The 21,653-nt window shown below is 40.4% G+C and overlaps 1 protein-coding gene across 4 annotated transcripts in view; it reads left to right on the forward strand.

Annotated features, from left to right (window-relative positions):
* Positions 1 to 20,818, forward strand: part of PAX3 (paired box 3) — a 120,129-nt gene extending 99,311 nt beyond the window's left edge. For 3 of the 4 annotated variants that reach the window (XM_078665980.1, XM_078665977.1, XM_078665979.1), the window contains 3 exons: positions 2,124 to 2,204; positions 17,528 to 17,774; positions 19,176 to 20,818. In XM_078665980.1, the coding sequence (XP_078522106.1) occupies positions 2,124 to 2,204; positions 17,528 to 17,774; positions 19,176 to 19,210 (363 nt within the window). In that variant the 3' untranslated portion in view covers positions 19,211 to 20,818. The remainder of the gene's footprint in view (positions 1 to 2,123; positions 2,205 to 17,527; positions 17,775 to 19,175) is intronic. The other variant, XM_078665978.1, reaches the window with a different exon arrangement.
* The last annotated feature ends 835 nt before the right edge of the window (positions 20,819 to 21,653 follow it).

A 21,653-nucleotide genomic window follows, 5' to 3' on the forward strand; every position in this document is an offset into this window, starting at 1 on the left:
ATGCCATATCAATAGGTACAGCATTCCACAACATTGAATGAGTTGCTTCAGCACTTTATGCTTCCAGGGCATTCCAAAACGCAAGGCGCAGACCTAGCAAAGTCTGTAAAATTGTCTTCTTGTCGTAGGTTTGGATATTGAAAAGCCCAACCATGTTCTGCAATAAGAAAGACAATGAGAAATGGGTATGCATTATTAACATTATTACAACATGTCTAAAATGGAAGCATCATTTTTATAAATGCATCCTAAAAAATGAAACTTCTTTAAAGGCAGACTCATTAATACAGTAGTAAATTTATGAAAAAATGAAGAAAGCAAGCTGAAGAACCAAGACTTGCACTGACCACAGGCACAATGGACACTCAAACCCTTCCATGCTTTCAGAGAAAGAGATCTTTAGTCCTTTGGAGCCACCCTTTAAAAGCCAACACGTCCACTGAAGACAAAATGGAGATTCCATTTCTTTTTGTTTCCTTTGTGGCAAGATTGCTTGGGAGTGCTTTATCGCATTAGATAGCAGAAGGTAAATACTTGATAGAATAGTACCACAGGGACAAAATTGGGAGAAAGCAAGGCTAGCGTAAAAAGACGAGGAGTTGTCAAACACTGTGTGAATATTTTATTAGCCAAAGCAGTTGGCCAGTCCCAAGCAGTGAGTGGTGTGATCGCTCATAGACTGAAAGAATACATAATAGATCAGGAAGGTTGGCCTGTTAAGGTGAGATATGGTTGACACTGAAGAGCTCAACAATGGTCTGTGAAGGTAGGAGCCATATAGGTTTTTCAGGGAAACCACAATCTTGTGAGTCTCGTTGATTCGTTGGATGTAACCTATACCATTAAGTTTGTTCGTTGTTTACTTAAGTTAACCTTCATAAGCTGTAACACCGCTATAACTAACTATACTGTTGGAAAATGTTAAACGTAAGAAAGTAGTTATTACTTACAAAATCAACCAAGAAATTAAAATTATTACTATATTATGCATATTAAACTGGAAATCCGTCGTGTTTCCGGGCCTCATGGTCTGATGGTCTAGAGTGCCACCCTACAAGTCATTCGCTCAAGTTTGATCAGTTTCCCAAGCTGCCTTCAACTATTCTTTCAGTATGCAAAGAATTATCACTGCAGGTAATATTTGCTTTAATAAACATTGAAATCTAGGGAAATGCAGGGGGTAAAGACCAAATTCTCATCTTGTCAGTCCATGCCAATCACCCCACACCCTACTGGTTCACCATCTTCACCACTTCGCCACTTTGCCCTGATTCCATCCTACCAAGTATTTTTGAATCCTAATCCTGAGTTTTTGGTCGACTCTGCTAAGAACTCAGAGTACTATTACCAGGAGCAGAAATCTTCTGGTGTACATTCAGAATGTCGCCATTCCGTCTTGTAGTTCTTAAATCAAGATAATTGCATTTTGCTTGCTTTTAAGAACGCCCATGATCCTGAATATGTGCATCATGTACACTTGGGCAGATTTTCCATTACTGAGCCCAATTTTATTTACCTCACCCAAAACTGAACACCAGCAAAAGCTACCAAGAACTTGACACCAATGTTTATTGTGCATTTTCTGGCATTTTATTGTCTTCATTGTACAGCAAGCAGACAGTCATTCCTCCACCGAGGGGCGGTTATAGGAACAAGAGAAATTTGATCTTTTGTTTGTTTGCCTGCATGTCAAGAGCGATTTTGTTGGGCATGTCTGGCTGTAAGAAAGCCCTGTAAAGTGATTGCGGTATCACTGGGGATATTAATTGAGGGCGAATGAGAAATGAACGAATGTGGGATAGCAGGAAACAGAGGCTGGGAGGGGTAAACATTTGTACAGTTTTGAAGTCCCTGCTTACGCAGGAAGTGATCATGGCAATGCTGCCAGGTCTTTTTTTTTTTTTACTTGAATTCCGAGAAACCAGTGTCAGACAGAAATAATAACATGACCCCGGTGTTTATTGTTGAAAGTCACAACATATTTGTATACATAATACATCACAAATGCTCCTGTATTTTTAGAGAAATTTGAAGCAAACCATTTTGCATGAAATATATTCGATATGACATACGTGCGAGTATGAAGTGTTGTAACCAGAACTTTCTGTTTTGTATATTGATAGGGCCTTCACTGCCTGTCTCTTTTGAAATTCCAATCTGCTCTCGGGGACAGTTTGGGCGATACCACATATTGCACGCAAAAGGTGAGTGCTTTTTGGTCTGGCTAAACTGCACATGAGAGCACAGTAGAATTTCAATTGAGATGAGGTTTGTAGGGCCTACAATTTTGCATAAGCTTCCCTTCGCATTGTGCGTACAACAAATCCATGAGACTGTGGTCGCTAATCACTTAGTAGATTCCAGTCTGTTTTTCAGGATCTGTATAATGAATTTGTAGGAGGAAGATTTTGATTATGCGAAACTTGAGTGGAGATCAATTGTATATTTGTTGGTCTTTATGAAAAATTGACTGGATTGTAGTATTATGTGGCTTAACAATCTGAGCCTCACTAGGATAGCAAGAACCTCAATTGCTTGTCATTCATTTTGAAATAACTCCAACCGTCGATCCGCTACATTTTAGCCCCACAACGTTGTACTTAGCTATTTGATACATATCCCACTTCTGAGTGGGGCATTAAGGTATTTTGTTTTTTACAATGAGAACCCAAGCTGATACAACCAAAAATACAAAGAACCCCTCAAACATCAGTCTTCTAAGGGGTTAACCTCTGTGGTTTAAATGGGGAGAGTATTCACATGTATTTCGATGAATGTTTTCCCTTTATGATTTTAATGACTCTCTCTTTAAACTTAAAAATAAATGGGGAGAGTCAGCAAGGCCCTAAGTACTAATATATATATTTTTTCGTATCAGGGAGCAGGATCCTATGGGACAACCTGCCAAAGAAGGTGTCTCGCGTAGCCAATGAGAGCAATGTATTTGTGCCGTTTGATGAAATATGTAAAACATAATGTAAGGAAAGCCGTCAAATAGTTTTTCCATGTGTGGAGCAATTAGAAATATCCAGTTATGATCAGTAGCAGGCATTAGGTAATATGGCAATCAGTGTCCCAATCTTAAATGGAAGATAGCAGATTTGCACCATCATGAGCAGTGCTTCTAAAGATTTCAAGGGAGCCAGAAAAGTAAAATACCCCCCACTTTGTAACAAAGCTCTTACGGAACCAAGCAGGTGAGGCAAGTCATCACCAGAAGAGCTTGCTTATCTCTTCGATCGAAGGATCTACCCAATCACCTTTTCTTCCTTCCATTACCTGCTAATATTCACCATTTCACCTTTGCATTCTGTCATCCCTTCAATGTTTCATCTATTTCGTCTGTCCATCTGTCCACCCATGCATATCAAAACCTATCCACCCATCTTCAAATCCATCCATCAAACCTATCCATCTGCCCAGCCACAGCCATCCATCCTTTCACTTATTCATCACCCTTTCATCATCCATTCATTCACCCTTTCAATGATCCATCCATCCTTTTGCTCATCCATCCACCTTTCCACCCATTCACCGTTCCACTCATCCAGCCACCATTTCACTCTAGCCACCCATCCACCCTTCCACTCCATCACCCGTCCTCCCTTTCATTCATCCACCCTTTCTCCCGCCCATCCACCCTTCAACCCATCCATCCATTAATACTTTCACTCATCAATCCAGCCATCCAGTTACCCTCCCTTTCACTCTTCATCCATTCTTTCACTCATCATCTTTATACCTATTCCCTCACTCATCCATTCATCCTTTCAAATATCCATCCATCCAACCTTTCACTCCATCCAGCCAGCCTTTCACTCACTCATCCATCCATCCATCCTTTATATCATCATCCATCGATCCACCCTTTCACGCATCCTGCCTCCCTTACACTTGTACACCCTTACGTCCATTGTTTTCCTCATACATCCATGCATCTATCTAGCCACTCCTCACTAAAAACGAATATATGAAGATCAGTGCTCGGGGTATGATGACGTTTAATTCTATGCATAAGAGCAGCTTAGTACAACAAGCATAAGGTACAACCTACTTAAGATGCCCAGGTACTCGCACATTCCACATATTTGTGATGTCACGGGTGAAAAGTTGACATACGAGGCTATGCTCATTGCTAAGTGGACGTCCATAAATCTGTCCCACAGTCCTTTGTTCTTCGACAACTCGAAGATTCCCCCAGCAAATGTCAGAGCACACGGTGTGTTGCCGGCGACATCAATCATTGCAAACAAACACCTTCCGCAGCAGCATGAGCCAAAAGTTAAGCCGTCTTGGAAGTGGGAAGCATCAGATAAGTGCTTGTTTGCTTTGCACTTAGTGCTCGAAAGAAGCGCGCGCCCTGGTCTGCAGATCTCATCAGCGTGATTGACGGCTCGGCTGTCAGGGCTGGTTTATTCATCAGCACCTTGTAGGGGGGAGGCTCTGTGTGAAGCCGGACCAGGGGCAGCCCTGCAGAGCAGTGGGGAAGAGATTAAGGGCTGAGCGTGTTCCTACCCTTGCTTTTTTATGGGGATGACCTGTGTGTGGGTGTGTGTGCGAGAGAGAACGGGTGTATTCAGAAAGTGCAAAGCTACCAGCTAAGAGAGATGGCGGTGCTATCTGTCCTGTGAGAGTGTCACGTCCCCATGTTCCTATAGGGTTGCCACTTTTCTCAAGGAAAATTTCCTGCCGTTGGTGCACGTTTTGACGTTTTGAAACGGCCAGGTGATGGTACTCAAATTACAATCTGTGTAAAATGTTCTGTGTTCTTATTTTTAACACAGCACTTTTGAAAACGTTGCCAAAGGCGAAAGCCTGGAACCTTCCAAAACTTAGTGGCAAAAAAAGACTTTGCACATCTGCAATATTATAACAGGCATTTGCAATAGGTCTCACAGTTGCAAGATTTTCAGCCATTGGCATTCTAAATGACAATGCCTTTTATTTATGTTTAAAAAACAACACACTAATAAAAGGCATTCTCATTTACAACACAATAGGTCAAAGTTTCTAAAATGCAAGACCTATTCCATTGCAAATGCTTGTTGTTTACAAGCGCCCCATGCTGTGCTTTCACATTAATAGTTGCCCTTCCCCTTTCTTTAGAAGAGCTGTGTCTAAAGAAAGATCTGCAGCCGCTATTAAAGTGAAAGTGCGGTATGAAGCGCTTTTACCCAAGACAGCATTTGTTTGTCAAGTTGACAAACAAATGCTTTTTTTTTTGTAAAAGTGCCCTGTGAAAGCGCGTATGATACGCTGAATGTTGCAGGAAAGCATATAGTGCCTGCAATAGAAGAAACGCATTAACGAAAATAGTGCATACAGACGAAAAAGAGATGTACCCTGTAATAAAATGGCCTGTCCTCATAGGTGGTTACAAATGAAGACAAGACTGTACTAAGGAGGGACTAACAAGTCTATTAACAAATCAGTAGCCAGGATTTACGAAGGGCAATGACACAAGCCAATGACAAATATGGGCGGACAATGTTGCGGGCTTCAATACCATACTCAAATACATGCCTCCTACAGCATGCCCTGCCCAGCCTAGCTCAAAAAACTGCTTTCACAACCAAACTCCTTCTCCCAAGGTAGCAGCACCCTTGTCCTCTGCATATCTTATTAGGTGTTGTATTCAGTGGGCATAAACTGAATGCCACAGACGTCGCGAATGATGGTCGGTATCCTCATTCATGACTGCAACTCTGCTCACGCTTTTCCAATTCGCTAGCTTGGGTGCAGCTGCACGCTTGCAGCAATATGGTCTAAGCAGTCACTGCATTTCACGCAGCACACCAAGACACTTCCCACAGGCAACAATGCACAATCGTATCTCATATCTATCCTTATACCAGAATATAACTCTTACGGGTCATATCCCTTGATTGTTATTGCTTCAAGTTCCCACATGAACGCAACAATAAAAACACGATAAGAGCACAACACAGGTCCTCATATCCAATTTCATACACAACCAATGTATGCCAACATGACTGACACATGCTGTTCCACCTATAGCATTCCAACGGAGTAGCGTGTTACTCTTCCACAAATTTGCTATGACCACTTGTTAGTAGATTTGAGGCTATATGAATACAGTTGCAAAGCAATAGCATATTTACCTGACCTCTGACAGACTCATTACTTCAAACATCTACTGTTCTTATGTTTACTGGTAACTTTTGTTCCTTCAACCACCTGGAGATGACCTTTGTCTACAGTCAGCACAGACTGGGAGTGGCTCCGCCAGTCACGCCTGAACCAGACCAGACGGCACAGACCGGGACATATCACGTGTTGATCTCATCTGACTGCCACTAGTCATTTGTTAACACTTAAGCCTATAAGGAGCCATAGTAGGTGTTAATACTTGTACACAAAACTAAATCCAAGCTCTCACTTGGCATACCATTGCTAAACCGCAGTAGTAACAATTATCTCAAATTCTTCTGATGTAGCGCAGAACGAGAGCGCTGTCACAACATGTTTCCGCCGAAGGTGTCAAACCACATCTTTGATTCTCGGGCTGAAAGTGATTCATGTCAATTTAATGATTTAAAATACATGTAAGAAGCAAATACAAAAAAGTTAATTTGATTGTTTGTTGCAAATACCTTGCACTTTTGACCCTATAGGTATACCTATGTCTGGAGGGTTGGGAGATTTTTTCTGTCGTGTTTTGTAACTTATCATAGGTGTTGACGTGAAAGATATAACATAGTTATCAAAATTTAAAGGACTTTAACACAACTTTTTTTTGTCCAAGGACTTTTTGTGATTTTATATTGAAATGTTAGTCATGTAATTATATTTAATTGGCAATTATAATAACAACGATCCTATTGCAGTTAATTAAAAAAAAAGTGTAGCAGAGCTCTACATATACTCTGCCTGCACTTAGTCATGCTCTCAAAGTTTGCCCTCTTTTCATAAATTGTGACTTTCAAACCCCATCAAAATAGACTTCTGTAAAGGAGGGGGGGGGGGAAGGAATGCCAAGCATCGAATGCACGTCATCACACGGCAATGTATTCCACAAAATTATTCTCAACAGCAACTTGTCTTGGGTGTGGCAGTTGCACAGTCTGTTTCCTCCACCACAAAAGTCCTCTAGAGCGACATTCGTTTACGCCAATGGGCACCAAGATCCATATGATCCCATTGTCATGTGCATGTAGTCCAATAATGGCCAACAAAGAGTGACCACACTCAAATTTGTCATAGACGAAATGTATGTAATTTGAGACCTTTTCCCTTATTTGTAGCTTCAAAGTTTCCACCGTGTTTTTGTACTACTGATCACGAGTCAACCAATCCACCTCTTGGTGTTCAGTCCTCCCTTGTGTATCTTGGCTGTCTAGACTTGGATAACACATGCTGAAGCAAACATAAACGCTCCCACATTCCTGCTTAGAGATGGCTACACATTAATTGGATTTGTGCTGGAAGACAGGCATGAGAGAGACAATAATGAGAGTCACTGAAGATTCTGTGGTGCTGTGTGGTGTGGCTCTATCTGCCATAACCACCCCCTGGTCGTGTCTGTGCCAGCCGGGCTTCTCCTGTTGTTATGAAAGCACACTTCCTGGCACAGCATTCGACATTGCAGCCCGACAGACCTGGTTGACAGGCAGCCCTTTTGTAAATTGCAACTCGGTTATAACAGTAGAAAACGCCTTAATTACCCCTAGTAAATCCGCTCTAACTGTAAGAATGATTCACTGCAATTTCCCAATAAATATATCTAGAGACAAAAACAACACTGGCCCCGTCAGTGCCTTGGAAGATGTTCAGAGGAAGACCGAGGCTGCATTCCGACACAGACCTCAAGCTCCTATTTGAAGGAACTAATTCAGATCCATTGCTTCTTATGGAATTTCCACCATTGTGAAAAGACATAAAACGTTTTTGTCCATCTGTTGGAGACCATGCTCTGAAGGATGCTAATAATTGTATCCACTTGCACGCTTGACTCTTCTAGTGTGCTTTGAGTGAGCTTACGAAGTTAACATCCTGCTGCACCATCCGTACATCTTTTTTCAAAAGAAAGATGAATGCATATTAGATCAGCGCCAATAGAACCATTGAGGCATTGCATCCTATGTGAGTGCTGTTTGTTGTTGTTACTTCAATACTAAGATTAGAAGGTGCTGGGTGTTGAGTTCCAGATCTCACCCATCAATGGAGTCCTTATTCCTCAAAGTTTGAATACGTTTTAGATGATTGGAATGGGTATCATTTCTGACGCAGAGCGAGTAAGAATAAGACCTTGGCTAGCACAGACTAGTGCCATTTCTTCTTTCAATCTGACCTCACCACATGCATAATAGGACCCGAAGCCCCCCGATGCGGAGTCGTGGCCCCACCCAACACCCAACGAGTCAATGACAGCCAATGGATTGTAAGCAGAGCTTAGCCATTTCCGCATTGAGGTGCCTAATAGGCACAACCAGGGCCCTAGCTCACACGTTTGGGCCTAATCAATATTTAGTGAAAATCTTCTACCAAGGGTTGCATCATGTGGAGTAAATTAACTCGGGCAACAAAGTAAACAGAGAAATTATTTTCCTTAATTTCATCTCTCTATTTGCATAGTATTACTGACTGAAAACTAATTGCACGCACAAGGCTTATTGCACCCTCAACAACAGATGGCATTACAAAGTTTCAGGCTTTAAGTAGAGTGCCCCCACCAACACTGTAAATGTATATGAAAAATGAAGCTAAAAACTACTTGAATGAACAGTGGACTATCTCGTCAATCCAAAAAGGTGTTTTCAAATTATAATTCAGATTTACTACGATTTTATATAAATCCTAGTAAGTCAAATTCTTGTTAGTTGATCAATGGCAGAGGTTTCGTAAGACTTCACAAAATCCAGACACTTGAGAGAGTAGACAAAAACATTTAAAGTTATTGGAAAAATTGAGCTAAGCTTATGACTCATAGGATCAGGTTGTTTTCTGTAAACCAAGTTGAGGCACATTGTGTTCTTTGGGTGTGCAGGGTCTGAACCAACTTGCCCGTCCCTATGGAAATCCCACATTGCACCATCCTTCTTTGACACAATGTCATGGAGGGCTGTGCTGCTTGGATTGGCTTGTGGAATCTGAGGGTTGCCAACTCAGCGTGACAGGGGCTGGCCTTACTCTAAAACGTTTCTTCTCATTAGCCAACCAAGACGCCAAAACTCTTCCTTTGACCGTAGTCAGCCGTGAAGGTCACCATTACTCATTTTGGATAACTGGTGGAACTTCGGCTAACTCCCAACAGGATCAACTACGTGCAAACTGATCACCCGTATATTTTTATAGGGTGCATAGAAATCTTGACCCCCCAATGAATTATAACCATCTCTTGCAGGCCTGCTCAGGCCTGCTCAGACTAACTGAAAACGAGGCGCACAAAATTAAATGCACAAACTTTTCTAAAAAATATTGCCTCAGACAAGTCACTCATTGACACCCCTAATAAAAAGTTGCCTGCTACAATTTTCAGTACACAGCCATTAACCAAAAAAGACTTCTCTCCACTGTGTGAATGATGTTCTAAAATGTAAGAAAATGAATGTTGGTGTGATATAAAAACTGGATGTAAAAGCATCTACATTAATATATAAATTACAGAAGAATAAAAAAATAGAGCATTTCTAAAAAAAAAAAAAAAAGAACTGTTAATACATAAATAAATCAATAGACAAATATGGGAAATTTCCTACATGTAATTGCAGATCAGCAAGAAAAAGTTTACCTTGACCACAAGCTAGGATTCCTCACCATGGGAAGCTTTGCCTGGCGTGGGCCTTTGCACAGTTTGTTTGAAGCAGAAACAGTTTGTACAATAATTTGTCAGCCAAGGCTTCTAAAATGCTCTGTCTTATTGATGAATGGGGGCTGCTGGGGCCCTCAGCTGCTTTGGATTACACAGGAGCATTGCCCTGACATCTTTAGGAGCGTTTGTCAAGCTTCCCCGGACAGAGCTTCTGTAAATTACATGCTTCGAATGTGTCGGGGTCAGATAAGAGCATGTTATTAACTTTGCCGAAGTTTACCCATGATTCTGTCAGTTAAACTTAATACCTTAACTGCCAGCCGTTTCCCCGCCAGCCCCCAGCCCTTTAAATCTTTCCTCTGAGAAGACAACAGAGTATCAATGCCCCTCCCCCACCAGTACCCCAAATATTGCACATACCCCTTCGTCATAAATCATATGAATTGCAGACACAGTTAGAAGGCACAGGGCAGGCAAGCATGCGTAAATGAATTAAAACACATGAGGGTTTTATTATGCCCATGGTGGGTCTCGCGAGCTGAAATTCCAGGGGTATTACCCGCCTAGGGTTTCAGTTCTGGGGGATAAGCCGGGTCTCAGTTTCATCGCTTTTATTTAGATGATAAAAGATGAGCCTTGTGTGACATCTGATGAGCTGCCAGATGTGAGATCCTTCGTGTTTGCTGTGACCATTGTGCACACTGTAAATCCTCTGAAATCTGAATGGTCCATTCCAGTTTTTTTTAAGCATGTTTTTTAGTCAGATGTTTGATGCGGTCACTAAATTGTCCAACCCAGTGTTTCTGGTTGTGCAGAGATGAGCACACAAGCACTTTACTGCCACAGAAAACCAAATGCATGGGCAGTAAACAGCAGAATGGAAAAATTTGCTATTTGTGCAGCAGAGAGTATCCGCTGACCAGGAACAGCCTATTTACATGTCGAGCAATAAGCAAATGCCACAAATCAAGAAAACCTACCATTTGTGCGGAAGACAGCAAGGACAATGAACCAAAGCAAATTTACTACACATGCTGTAGACAGAGGCAGCCACAAACCAGGAAATCCTACCACATGGGAGCTCACAGCATTAAACATAGAACAAGAAAAATATCATTTGTAGCAACCACCAACAGTAACAAATAAGTAAAGCACAACATACTTGCCAAAGATAGCAGTAGCACACCAGAAAAAACCTATCAGTGCAGCAGACAATATAAGTCACAAATGAGGAAATGCTACAACACCATTAGGAGACAGCACAGCAGTAGCAAATCAAGGAAACCTAAATCTGCAACAGACAGCAGCAGCAGCCACAAAAATAGAAAAAGTGTCCTACAAACAGAAGAAAGCAGCAGCACAAGCCTGGTAAAAAACGACTAAACATGCAGAGACGCAAAGCACTATGAATCAGGAAAGCCACTCACACTTTCAGCATATTGTTGCAGCAATGCAGGAAAATTTACCAGTTACCAAGCAGATTACAGCAGACATAGATCAGTAAAAGACTACAACATTTGAGACAGGCTTTAGGATCCATAGTCTAGGAAATCCCAGATTTTGTACACCAATAGCAGCAAACCTACTATGTGTCAAGGTCACTCCCAACAGCCAAAACCTGGAAAACCTAACATCTACAATAGATCGGAGCAATCAGAATTTTGAGACAATCTGCACATTAGCAGTAGTCGCAAATTCTGAAAACCTACCATGTATGCGGTAATGAGAAGCTAACTGAGATTTTGAAAATCCTACTAGAAGTACTGCATCCAACCAGGAAAATCCTTCGACAGTTGCAGAAATGAGCTGCAGCCATAAACCTGGTGTATCTTACCACATTTCCAGGAATAATCAGCAGTCACGAATCAGTTTAACCTTTCAAATGGGCAGCATAGAACAAGAAAAATCACAATTCAAACTGTATACATCAGACGAGATACACTCATGTAGAATTACCCAATCAACCCACAGCAGGCAGCATCTAATTGTCAGCAAAAAATAAATGTCCAAAGGCCGAAAATCCCCCCAAATCAAAGGAAATATGTGTAGAGGGTACAAAACAAGAATATAAATCAATGAGCGGACCCAATTGTTTTACATTTTGGTATGTTTATGACTCAGCTCTCACTTTTCAAGATATTTTAGCTGATTATCTAATGGACAGTAGTGTTTTCATTCCATATTATGGAGTGAAAATGACAACAGTCTGTAGGCCATAATTGGTTGATTTTGTTTAGAAGTTCTGTTTTCTATACCTTGTGTGCGCGACATACCTAAAGCTTATGATTCTGCATTTACACTTGCAAGAATCCTGAAACAGCAGGTTTTGGCATCAGTGGTTTGTTTCAAATCCTCTTTAACATATAGTATTTTTTTTGGGTCTAAATTCAGGGTGCTGTGCCTGTTTAATTGTGTAGCAAAAGTGCAAGTGTAAATAGAATGGTAAGGACTGTCAGCAAAATGGCATAACCAGTTGATAAACAGAACTCAACACATGGAAGATGCTGCCTTGGCATCAACGTGGGAATGGTTAAGGGCATTAGATAAAACTTTTCAACACAACTATGTAGCGCATCTCCCACGTTACAATGAGCCAATCGGATTCCTGCGCATGGTCAGTGCACTTGAGAAGACCTATAAACTGGATTGCAAGAGGATGAAGTAAAGACATGCTCATAATGAAGCCATCTCAGTTCTGGTGTTCTTGCTTCATTTGTGGTCAAGTCACAGAAGTAAAATTGAAAACACTCAGTCATCCTTATTTCAGTGTGTGGGAAAACATATGTCCACCCTTCAGAGTCCTTCGTTCACTGAGAAGGACAGCATACCCGGATCATTCACATCAGTGCTTCACTTCCTGAAGTAGGTGGAAGGCACACCTCTTACCTGAGTTTTCTGGAGCCAATGAAGTGAGGAAAAGGAGCGTGGAACACCTTTTCTGACTAAGTGAACAAAGGACGATGAATTTTTATTGTGCCATAATCTGTTATCATGTTACATTTAATATTTGTGACTAAAATATCCTAATATTTTCACTAGAAAAATAAGTAGTCCCCAGTGACAATGCTCACCTCCCTATCAAATCATCCATTAGAGGAAGAAACATTGTATTGCGGATTAAGAATAGTAAAGTGTTCACCTATAATTCTCGAATGTTTCACTGCAAAAGGTGATTCATGTTTTTTAACAAATTCAACAGTAGTCTAGGAGAGCGCAAAATATTCAATTTACTAAATATTCAAGTATGGGCACAGTGTTTGAAGTTTCTCATTCAGAAAATGACTGTGCTCGCGCTCACAGCTATTCCCTCCCGCATTCAACACCAAGAAGCCAGTGCCCTTGCTACGTCTTGTTATAGAATGCATACATCGGGCATCACATGGATTTAACCTGAACTTCCCCTCTCCATGAATGACTGACCGCCTTTGTTCCAGCAATGCCCCTTTTAACTCTTGCCGAATGCTGGGCTTGCGAATGCCTGAGGAGGATCCTGGTTCACGGGGAGTGTGCCCACATCTGCCAAACGCATCCCGCAGGGTAGGACGGAAAGCGTACCTCTTGGCTCTAATCCGTGCTGGTGAACCGCAGTACCTTCGATCATGAGGAACACATTTTTGGCATTACTAGTCTTTCACAACAGTGGGAAATCTAGCACTTGGCTGAAACAGACGTAAATGTAGATTTAGCTTGCCCTTAGATACTTAATAGCTTTCTATAACCGATTAGGGGAAAGTCATCCATGTCCTTCCTATCGCTCCCTGCATGGGTGATAAGGTCATGGAGCATACCTTCAGAGTAACTCAATGCCTCCAGGCTCCTTCCCTCTTCCAGCGTTCAAACAGACATAAGCAAAAATCTAATTATTTAGATGATAATCAACTGCAGGCTGATTCCTAAGGCAATTGGATCCAAAGAGGGCCTTCTAACGGAGAGCATTTACCGTTTCCAGTTGCAGTGTTTCATCTTAAATTAGAATTGGCTAGCATTTTGAGGGAGTCAGGCTCGTCTAGCGTGGGTTTGCAGACTTTTGACACCATAAGGCATTGTTATTGTATTTCCCTAACTGAGAATTTGTCGAAGTGATCTGTATTAAAAAGATATTGGGAGTGCTTGGAAATAGACCAGTTCCAGAATTATGCACTATTTGAAAAAGAGATATTTACATTTGTGGATAAATCACACTATTGCAATTCTAAAGATGTTAGTTTTATTTTAGTGGCAAATCATTGTTTTTCAAGCTGCATGCAACCTTAGACCCTGTTTTCTGTTTAGATTTTAAGATAATCCACATGGTAGAAGTTTTATTTTAATGAGGCACATGGCACAAAGTAAACATCATTCGATTTTGCTTGCTTCTGAACAAAACAATGATTGCATGATCGGACGCATGGGAAAAAATGTAATTTAAGAGGGAATTCAGAATGTCCCATGGCAGATTTTGGTAAAAAATTCAGAAGCCAAAAATCGCTTTCATAGGAAATAAAACATTCTACCTGTACAGCATATGCATTACATTACAGCTAATAACCCAGCAGAAATTTGACTGTCGCTTTTTTGTTAATTTTGTTTTCTTTGGGGCCAATACCACAAAAGCACCGCATATAGCAAAGCAAATACTTCTGTTTCTTAAATGTGTTTCACTAAAAGAGTTTCCTTTTCTGGGCCGATCATTTTGCAGAATGTGTGAATTCTTAGTGAAAATTAGGCCAGAGGTAGATCGATGCTGCTATGGCTTTTATGTTTTCTATAAGATTTGGCTCCATGGTTTGCTTCAAAAGATAGTCTTATTTTCTGAATTTTGAATTAAACAAAAGACCTTCATTATACGTGGCTGTTAACACAAATATTGCAATAATGAATATTGTGATCAATTCCAGCATGTCAAATCTGCCGACATTTCTCTGTAAAACATGCCCTGTTCATACAGGAAACTTGCGGATTTTGGTACTATAAGAACCAAAACCTGCATGTTATTCCTCAAAAAACTTGGGACAGGCAATCGTTTTCACACCAGATAAATACACATTGGTATCTGTTTTTTTCAGGTGCAATAATTATTGCATCATTAGTATCCAACTCATGAGGACCCACAGGTTTTTGACGAATTTACCCAAATATATCTTTCTTGTTCAGACATATTTGATTTTGTATGATGATTCTCAGTAGGAAATAATGGAGTTTGTTGGAGGGCTTCTAAATAAAACAAGATAAGCTAAAGTCTTTGTTCGGCTTAGAATGGCAAAAACTAAACCAGATGTGTAAGTAATTTCACTGATGTTCATGATACCAATATAAAAAATCTGGTGTACATAGAAATATCCCCTGCTACTGCCCTGGCTAGAACACTCAATCATATTACAAATCAATAGACATTTTTAAAAAACCTGATTCTTTAAATTAAAGGTTTTCACAGACACATTTCCAGTGTGTTCAGGAGACTGGTATCCAGTAGCGGTTGACAAAGGCTGCATTTCAGTATATTGTTTTCAGAAATTTTAGAATAAATATAGTGTACGACTAATTTGGGTCATTTGATATTGATTTTTTTTGCAGAGTTTTATATAGCGCGAACTAGACCCGAACCAAATCAGGTATCAGAGCGCTTTACATAGCACCAGTTATGTTACATGAGGACGGACACACATTCATTTTAGGCACGGGGAGATTAAGTGATTTGCCCAGAATCACAGGAGGTTTTGGCGTTGTTACCGAGACTCGAACCCAGATCCCCAGGTCCGAGGTCGAGCGCCCTAGCCGTTAGGCAAACTCCTCTCTCCTTTTCTTTAATTAACTCCAGTGTGGCGATATGTTTGCAAAATATATTTAGGATTCAGTATTAACGCGACAGGGTACTCCGAGAGCAATATTCTGGTACAATACTGTGGGTGAATAATTTTATTATTTTTTAAAACCACTCACACACACACATCTATTACACATATCTATCTATATAAAACAGATTCCTACTGGACAGTTTTGAATCACCCCAATATGATCAAATCAACCAGTTGTGCTATAAAAGTCCCAATGTTCACTGACCGCTGACTAGGTAACTGAGAGACTGACTTAGTGACTCACTCACTCCCTTGCTCACTCACTCACTTTTTGTAATCAATAGAGGAAACACCAGTGCATCTAATTTCTCATTTTGAAAAGAGCACAATTGCAGAACGTACAGTTGGCCCTACTCCTTTGTCCGCACTAGATGGTAGAACAGATTAGTATCTGTGATCACATAATGAAGAAAGAATGTATTTCATTATTCTTTTCCCAGGACAGACATTATACATAATATGCAACTGTGTATTAAGGTTCTAAAATGCTATCATGGAGGCCTCATGACATGATGATAAAATACGTAGCTGCTGGTTTGTAAATACCACGAAGGCTCAAACATGTCATTATTGGACCATGAATATATGTTATCTTGTATTCCGTTTCATATTATTGTTAAAAAAGACTATCAAAGCTTCCCATTGATTAAGATCCATAATTCAGGAAAATTAGGCCATTCCTATCAATTAAAAAAAGAATGTCAGATAGCAGATCATTTCTGTGAATTCTGGGTTCAGAAACCATGGCGGCTTATGTAGTAACCATAGATAACCATTTAATGCCTATACATCCACATATCCGGTACATACATCAGGCTGTGATGTTCTGACAGTGGCTGTATAATCCCTTAAGAAACCCTTTGTTGCATGTAGACTTCACGATTTAAAATAACCATTAGCAATCCAGTTTGTAACGATTTTTCAAAGCTTCAATCAATCAATCAATCAATCAAGGTGTTTGTTAAGCGTGACAACTCACCCGTAAGGGTCTCAAGGCGCTGGGGGGGGTTCGCAGGTTCCAGTCCATCAAGAAGGGGGTCTGTCGAAGAGGCAGGTTTTGAGGTTTCTTGCGAAGATGGGGAGCGATATTGTCTTAACAAACTTCATTAAGTTTGTAAAGTTTAGAAAAAAATCTGCAAACGAGGAAGAATTCTCTCCCCCAAAAAAGATTTTGGATGGAAAATTCTAAAGAACAATACTTTATGCTTAAATTTCCCCCCACGTTCAAAGCTTTGTGAAGTTTACAAAACGTTGCAGCTTTTGCGCAGTGAGAAGATTAGGAACTTAACGTAATGTCTGTGTGACTGCGTTACAGGCTAGAAACCGATGAGGGTTTTTCAAGTCTGTGGGGGAAAAGGGTGGGGGTGTTGTGTGGTAGGCACCACCCTCCTTCTCTTACACTGGTTTTGACTTCCATCCCTTTGTAAATGAATGACCTCATGTCTATGAGTCGTACTTTGAACAGAGTCCACTTCCTGCTACTGTACATGGCGTAGCTGCAGCTCAATTGCTGTTGTCTTTGAATCTGATACTGACATGCCAGACCAGGAACCTTGCACAGGCAGGAAGCGATTGTCAGGAGCAATTTCTGCTATGTGGTAATAACGTTTGCACTCAGTTGAGGGTTTTGTTTACCATTGGAAACGGTCTGTCAAAAGGTGAACTTGTTACTTAATAGCATTTTTTAAAACAATCTTTAAGCAGAGCAGGATGGTTTCAGGAAAAAATTAGAGACCAACCAAATATGAGAGAAACCAAAGACGTTTGAAAATATTTTAATTCTCCAAAATAGCAGTCTGTTTTAGGATTAGTTTTAGATAGTTTGTGAACTGCACATGAAAAAAAACATTGGATTGCTAAATTATATTATATTGTAGTATTTTTGTTGTACTTACTAAAAGTGTGTTTTTGTGTATTCTAGGTAATGGGACTGCTGACCAACCACGGTGGTGTTCCTCACCAGCCACAGAGCGATTATGCCCTTTCCCCTTTAACTGGAGGCCTTGAGCCTGCCACCGCAGTGTCAGCCAGTTGCAGCCAGAGACTAGAGCACATGAAAAGCTTGGATAGCCTTGCGTCGTCCCAGTCCTATTGTCCGCCAACTTACAGCACTACAGCTTACAGCATGGATCCAGTCACAGGCTACCAGTATGGCCAGTACGGACAAAGTGAGTATCAGAAGGACATTTGACTATCAGAGCTGACCAACCATGTCGGCTAGACCCATGCCAGAATTTCAAGATTGCAACGTATTAGATATATTTAAGCACAATAAAATTAACTAGGAATCATTTGCTTTGCCAGAGATCATCCTGGAAACAGGTCATAGATCTGAAATTTAGGACCCAACGTTGTACTGCCAAGGCTATATCCATATTTATTTGTATTTATTGTTTTTTTAATTTTTATTGGATGCATTGCATAGTTGAACTCCGTCAAGATGCTAGCGAGATGTGAATCAGGCCTTAGGCAGTCAGAGATTGCAATAGAAAGGTTTTCAATTATTTTGTGAAGGCCAGAATTGATTAGTTTTTTATTCTCTTAGGTTTCAAAACAATATTTTGGTTTTGAATACAATTACGTTTAAAAGGGGTGCTGAAGTTCATTGTGATGTTAATTTATTTTAGCGATACTACTTCGGTCATCTGCAATATTGACAAGCCACAACTAGAGAAGAGAGTTACAGGCACATAGAGAAGTTTATTGCTGATTAGCTATAATTCTAACTTTAATTGTTGGCTTTTTTTAATTTGAGTGTGTTTAAATAAGATGGCACATCCATGGTGGTTTGTTCTCAAACAGAAGATCTCACGGCAGCCATATTGAATCATTTTCTGGGTTGTTCATATGATTTATAAGTGTTTTGATGTTTACACTGTTTTCCTCTTTGCTCGTTTTTAGTTTCTTTTCTTTCTTTGTTTCATTCTTTATTTCTTTTCTTTATTCTTTCTCTCTTCCTCACTGATGCACTCTGTCTGCTGCCCTCTCCCACTCTGTAGCTCATGTTCCTCTATCTGTCTCTTGCTCTCATCATAGCACCATCTTTTAAGTTTTCTTCTCTGTCTCTATCCCACACTCTTAAATTAGATTGTTTGATTGTTCCTCATCTCAACTAGCCTGCACTGCTTTCCGGTTGATCACTCACTTACTTCCTCTGCAGAACTTTTTTCCGCTGGTAAAGTAGCCAGCCAATTGTTCAAGCAAGCAGTTCTCTCGCATAATTATTTTGTAAAGTGATGTAAGTAACATCTTGAGTGTATTAATTACGAGACATGGAATCTGACTGCTATTAGGTAAAACATTAGGGTCGCCTAAAATGAAATAACCACTGGCATTCCAGTATTAAAAACACATGTTCATAATGAGGTCAGCTCAAGAATCACTATAGGATGTGATCCCAGAGACATAGAGCGTTGTCAAACCTGTCCCTGAAATAGAAGTATGGATCCATTTGCTTTGATACCACAGTATTAAATGCGACAGTGTCAACCCGCACTTGACATTGACCCTTGCGGTGAAGTTTTCATTATCACAGCGTAACCTAAACATCTCTTTTTTCCGTTCTGCAGGTGCCTTTCATTATCTGAAGCCAGATATTGCATAAGTGAACTGTCGTTTTACATTTAAATCTGGTTCGGTGTATGCTGCCACTTGTACGTGCGGTTTGGATGGATCTCCTCGCAGAGTACCGCCCTGTCTAAGCGGGTCACCAGACAAGATGCAAGACTATGAGGCGCCACGCCACTGCTCTCGCTTTCTGTATAAATGTTGCAATGTATAGTATGTCTGGTTGAAAAAGGAGAGGACCAAGAGCAATAATAGACTCATGCACTGTGATTTGGAAACAGTCTGCTTGGAAAAGTTACACGTTTCAACAACACATTCCGTATTTGTAGAGAAAGGACTGCTGCAGGACAAACCAGAAATCGGCAAAACTCGGATTGTTAAAAATAAATCTTCCCCAAAACCAGACACCTGACCGTAGCCCGTTATAATACTACTCCAATTAGAAGGCTTGAACCCGAGCTCACCGTTTGTATTTCTACACACTGGAAAAGAGGGGAACTGAATGAATGAGACATTAATGGACACCCTACAAAACATTAGAGTTTGGAATCACTTGCTGGGATTTGCAGTGTTGACCCGGACTGTGGCATGGTCACATTGCGATGGACAATATATCATGTGAACATATTTCAACTTTGAGCTATTTTTTTCTCTACATGCCATTTTCCCACATTTCTGAGGAAAGAAAAAGGATGGCTGAAGTTCACATATCAATCTTTACAGGCAGGTATGGAATGCGGTCTACACGCTGTGCGTGTACAAGAGAGTGGTCAATAATACAACATGTGTACCTTTCGCAGTGTCAGCCATCCTTAGTTACATGTGGCTGCCATTTAAAGTACACGTTAGGAAGTTTAGAAAGTATTAAAGACACTCTGCCAATTACAAAATGATCCCCAGGGGGTGAGCCCTTGACATATTTTTTTACTCAAACAAGGATAGCAAAAAATAGATATTTGATTTTCAAAACTGCAATGTGCAATACTGCGTACCTCAACAGAGCTTTGGAAGCACCCACAGCGATGTAAATAGAGCCAGAACTATATTTTTACAGGTACTTTTATTTTTGCATATTTCTGATCATTGTGGGGTGATAATGTCAGCTGCCGACCCAGATCACGCTCTTAGACCAAGATGGACAAACAATGAATTAAAAAGGACTTTAGTTTACATTTTTTTAAAGACACATTGAACAGGAGCAGATGTATTTTTTCTGCGGGGTGCACCTTTTTTGTAAACTTATACAGCTGCGTACTATGTAGCGATACAAGGTTGGGGACCGGGGGTTGCAGTTGTTTGTGCTGTGACATTCTGGAATGTCAATAAAGTTCTGTGTTCTGAAATGTAAGGGGGGACATAACAACGGAAGGCCGTATTATTTATTTCTTTGTATTCTGAAACCAATGCGCAGGGTGTAATGAATACACATTCCTTTCAGCAGTATGGACCCGGAAGTAGTGGTGTAGTGACCCTAGGTTCAGCATGGAGACTAGCTCGTGCGTCGGTCTTAAATGGGTGAGGGAAGATGCTGAATACTGTTTTTGAGTTACAGGCTCTACCAACAACTCTGGTGTTGTAAAATGTCTTTTCATGTAAAAATTGCAGTAAATATTTACTATTTATATTGAATAAACATCTGTAAAGACTTGAGAAATCGTGATGGACTTTGATATTGCAATTTTGTTCAGTTTGTAAGCCAATGAGAAGGCAGAGGCGAATCTCATTTTTTATTTATTACATTTTTACAGTGGTATATATTTCTAATTTTTTGACAGTGAGTTTAAACATTAAGACAATGAGGATGATGCAAACTGTACTGATCTAAGCCGCTCTTATTTGCAAGTTTGCTAGGTGAGGCTCGGTGAGATAAAGTACAATTTTTAAGATAACTTAACCATGCAGAACCACTTCTTCCATTATTAGTAGGCCAGGGCGAAATTTAAATTAAGCTGCAAATGCGCAAAACTCCAGAAATCTCGTTTTAGGCTTGTTACACAAAATTCCTGAAATGATGCCATGTGGTGTATCTACACAAGAAGCTGTTTCTCGCAGTTTTTGTATCTTTCACACTTTTTTTTAATTGCAATACATCTTTGTTTCAAAAACTGCCATGAGGACACACTAAAATATAGTGATAAATGATGGATTTGCATTTTGTGTAATTTTTACTAAAGTTTGCGTCATTACGCGAATCTAAATTACACAAATTTCACGCCAGCCTACCCCCAATGTTTGGGTGATACACCTCCCACAGAAGCTGCTCATGCACACTTGGGTTTTTCTCCTTTCCATCTACTATGTGTTTACTCATTCTGTTCTTTTTGATCGTATCTCCTCTTCTTTAAGTAGACATACAACAGAGAGGGTCCAGTAATGCATCCTAAAAGCTGACCAGTTGGATTTTTGACATCACCATCTGAACCAAACATTAGGCTGTCGTGTCAAGGAACAGGATACCAAAGGGCAGATTTATAAGAAAG

This window comes from Lissotriton helveticus, chromosome 11, assembly GCF_964261635.1.
Source record: "Lissotriton helveticus chromosome 11, aLisHel1.1, whole genome shotgun sequence".
NCBI classification, from domain to species: domain Eukaryota; kingdom Metazoa; phylum Chordata; class Amphibia; order Caudata; family Salamandridae; genus Lissotriton; species Lissotriton helveticus.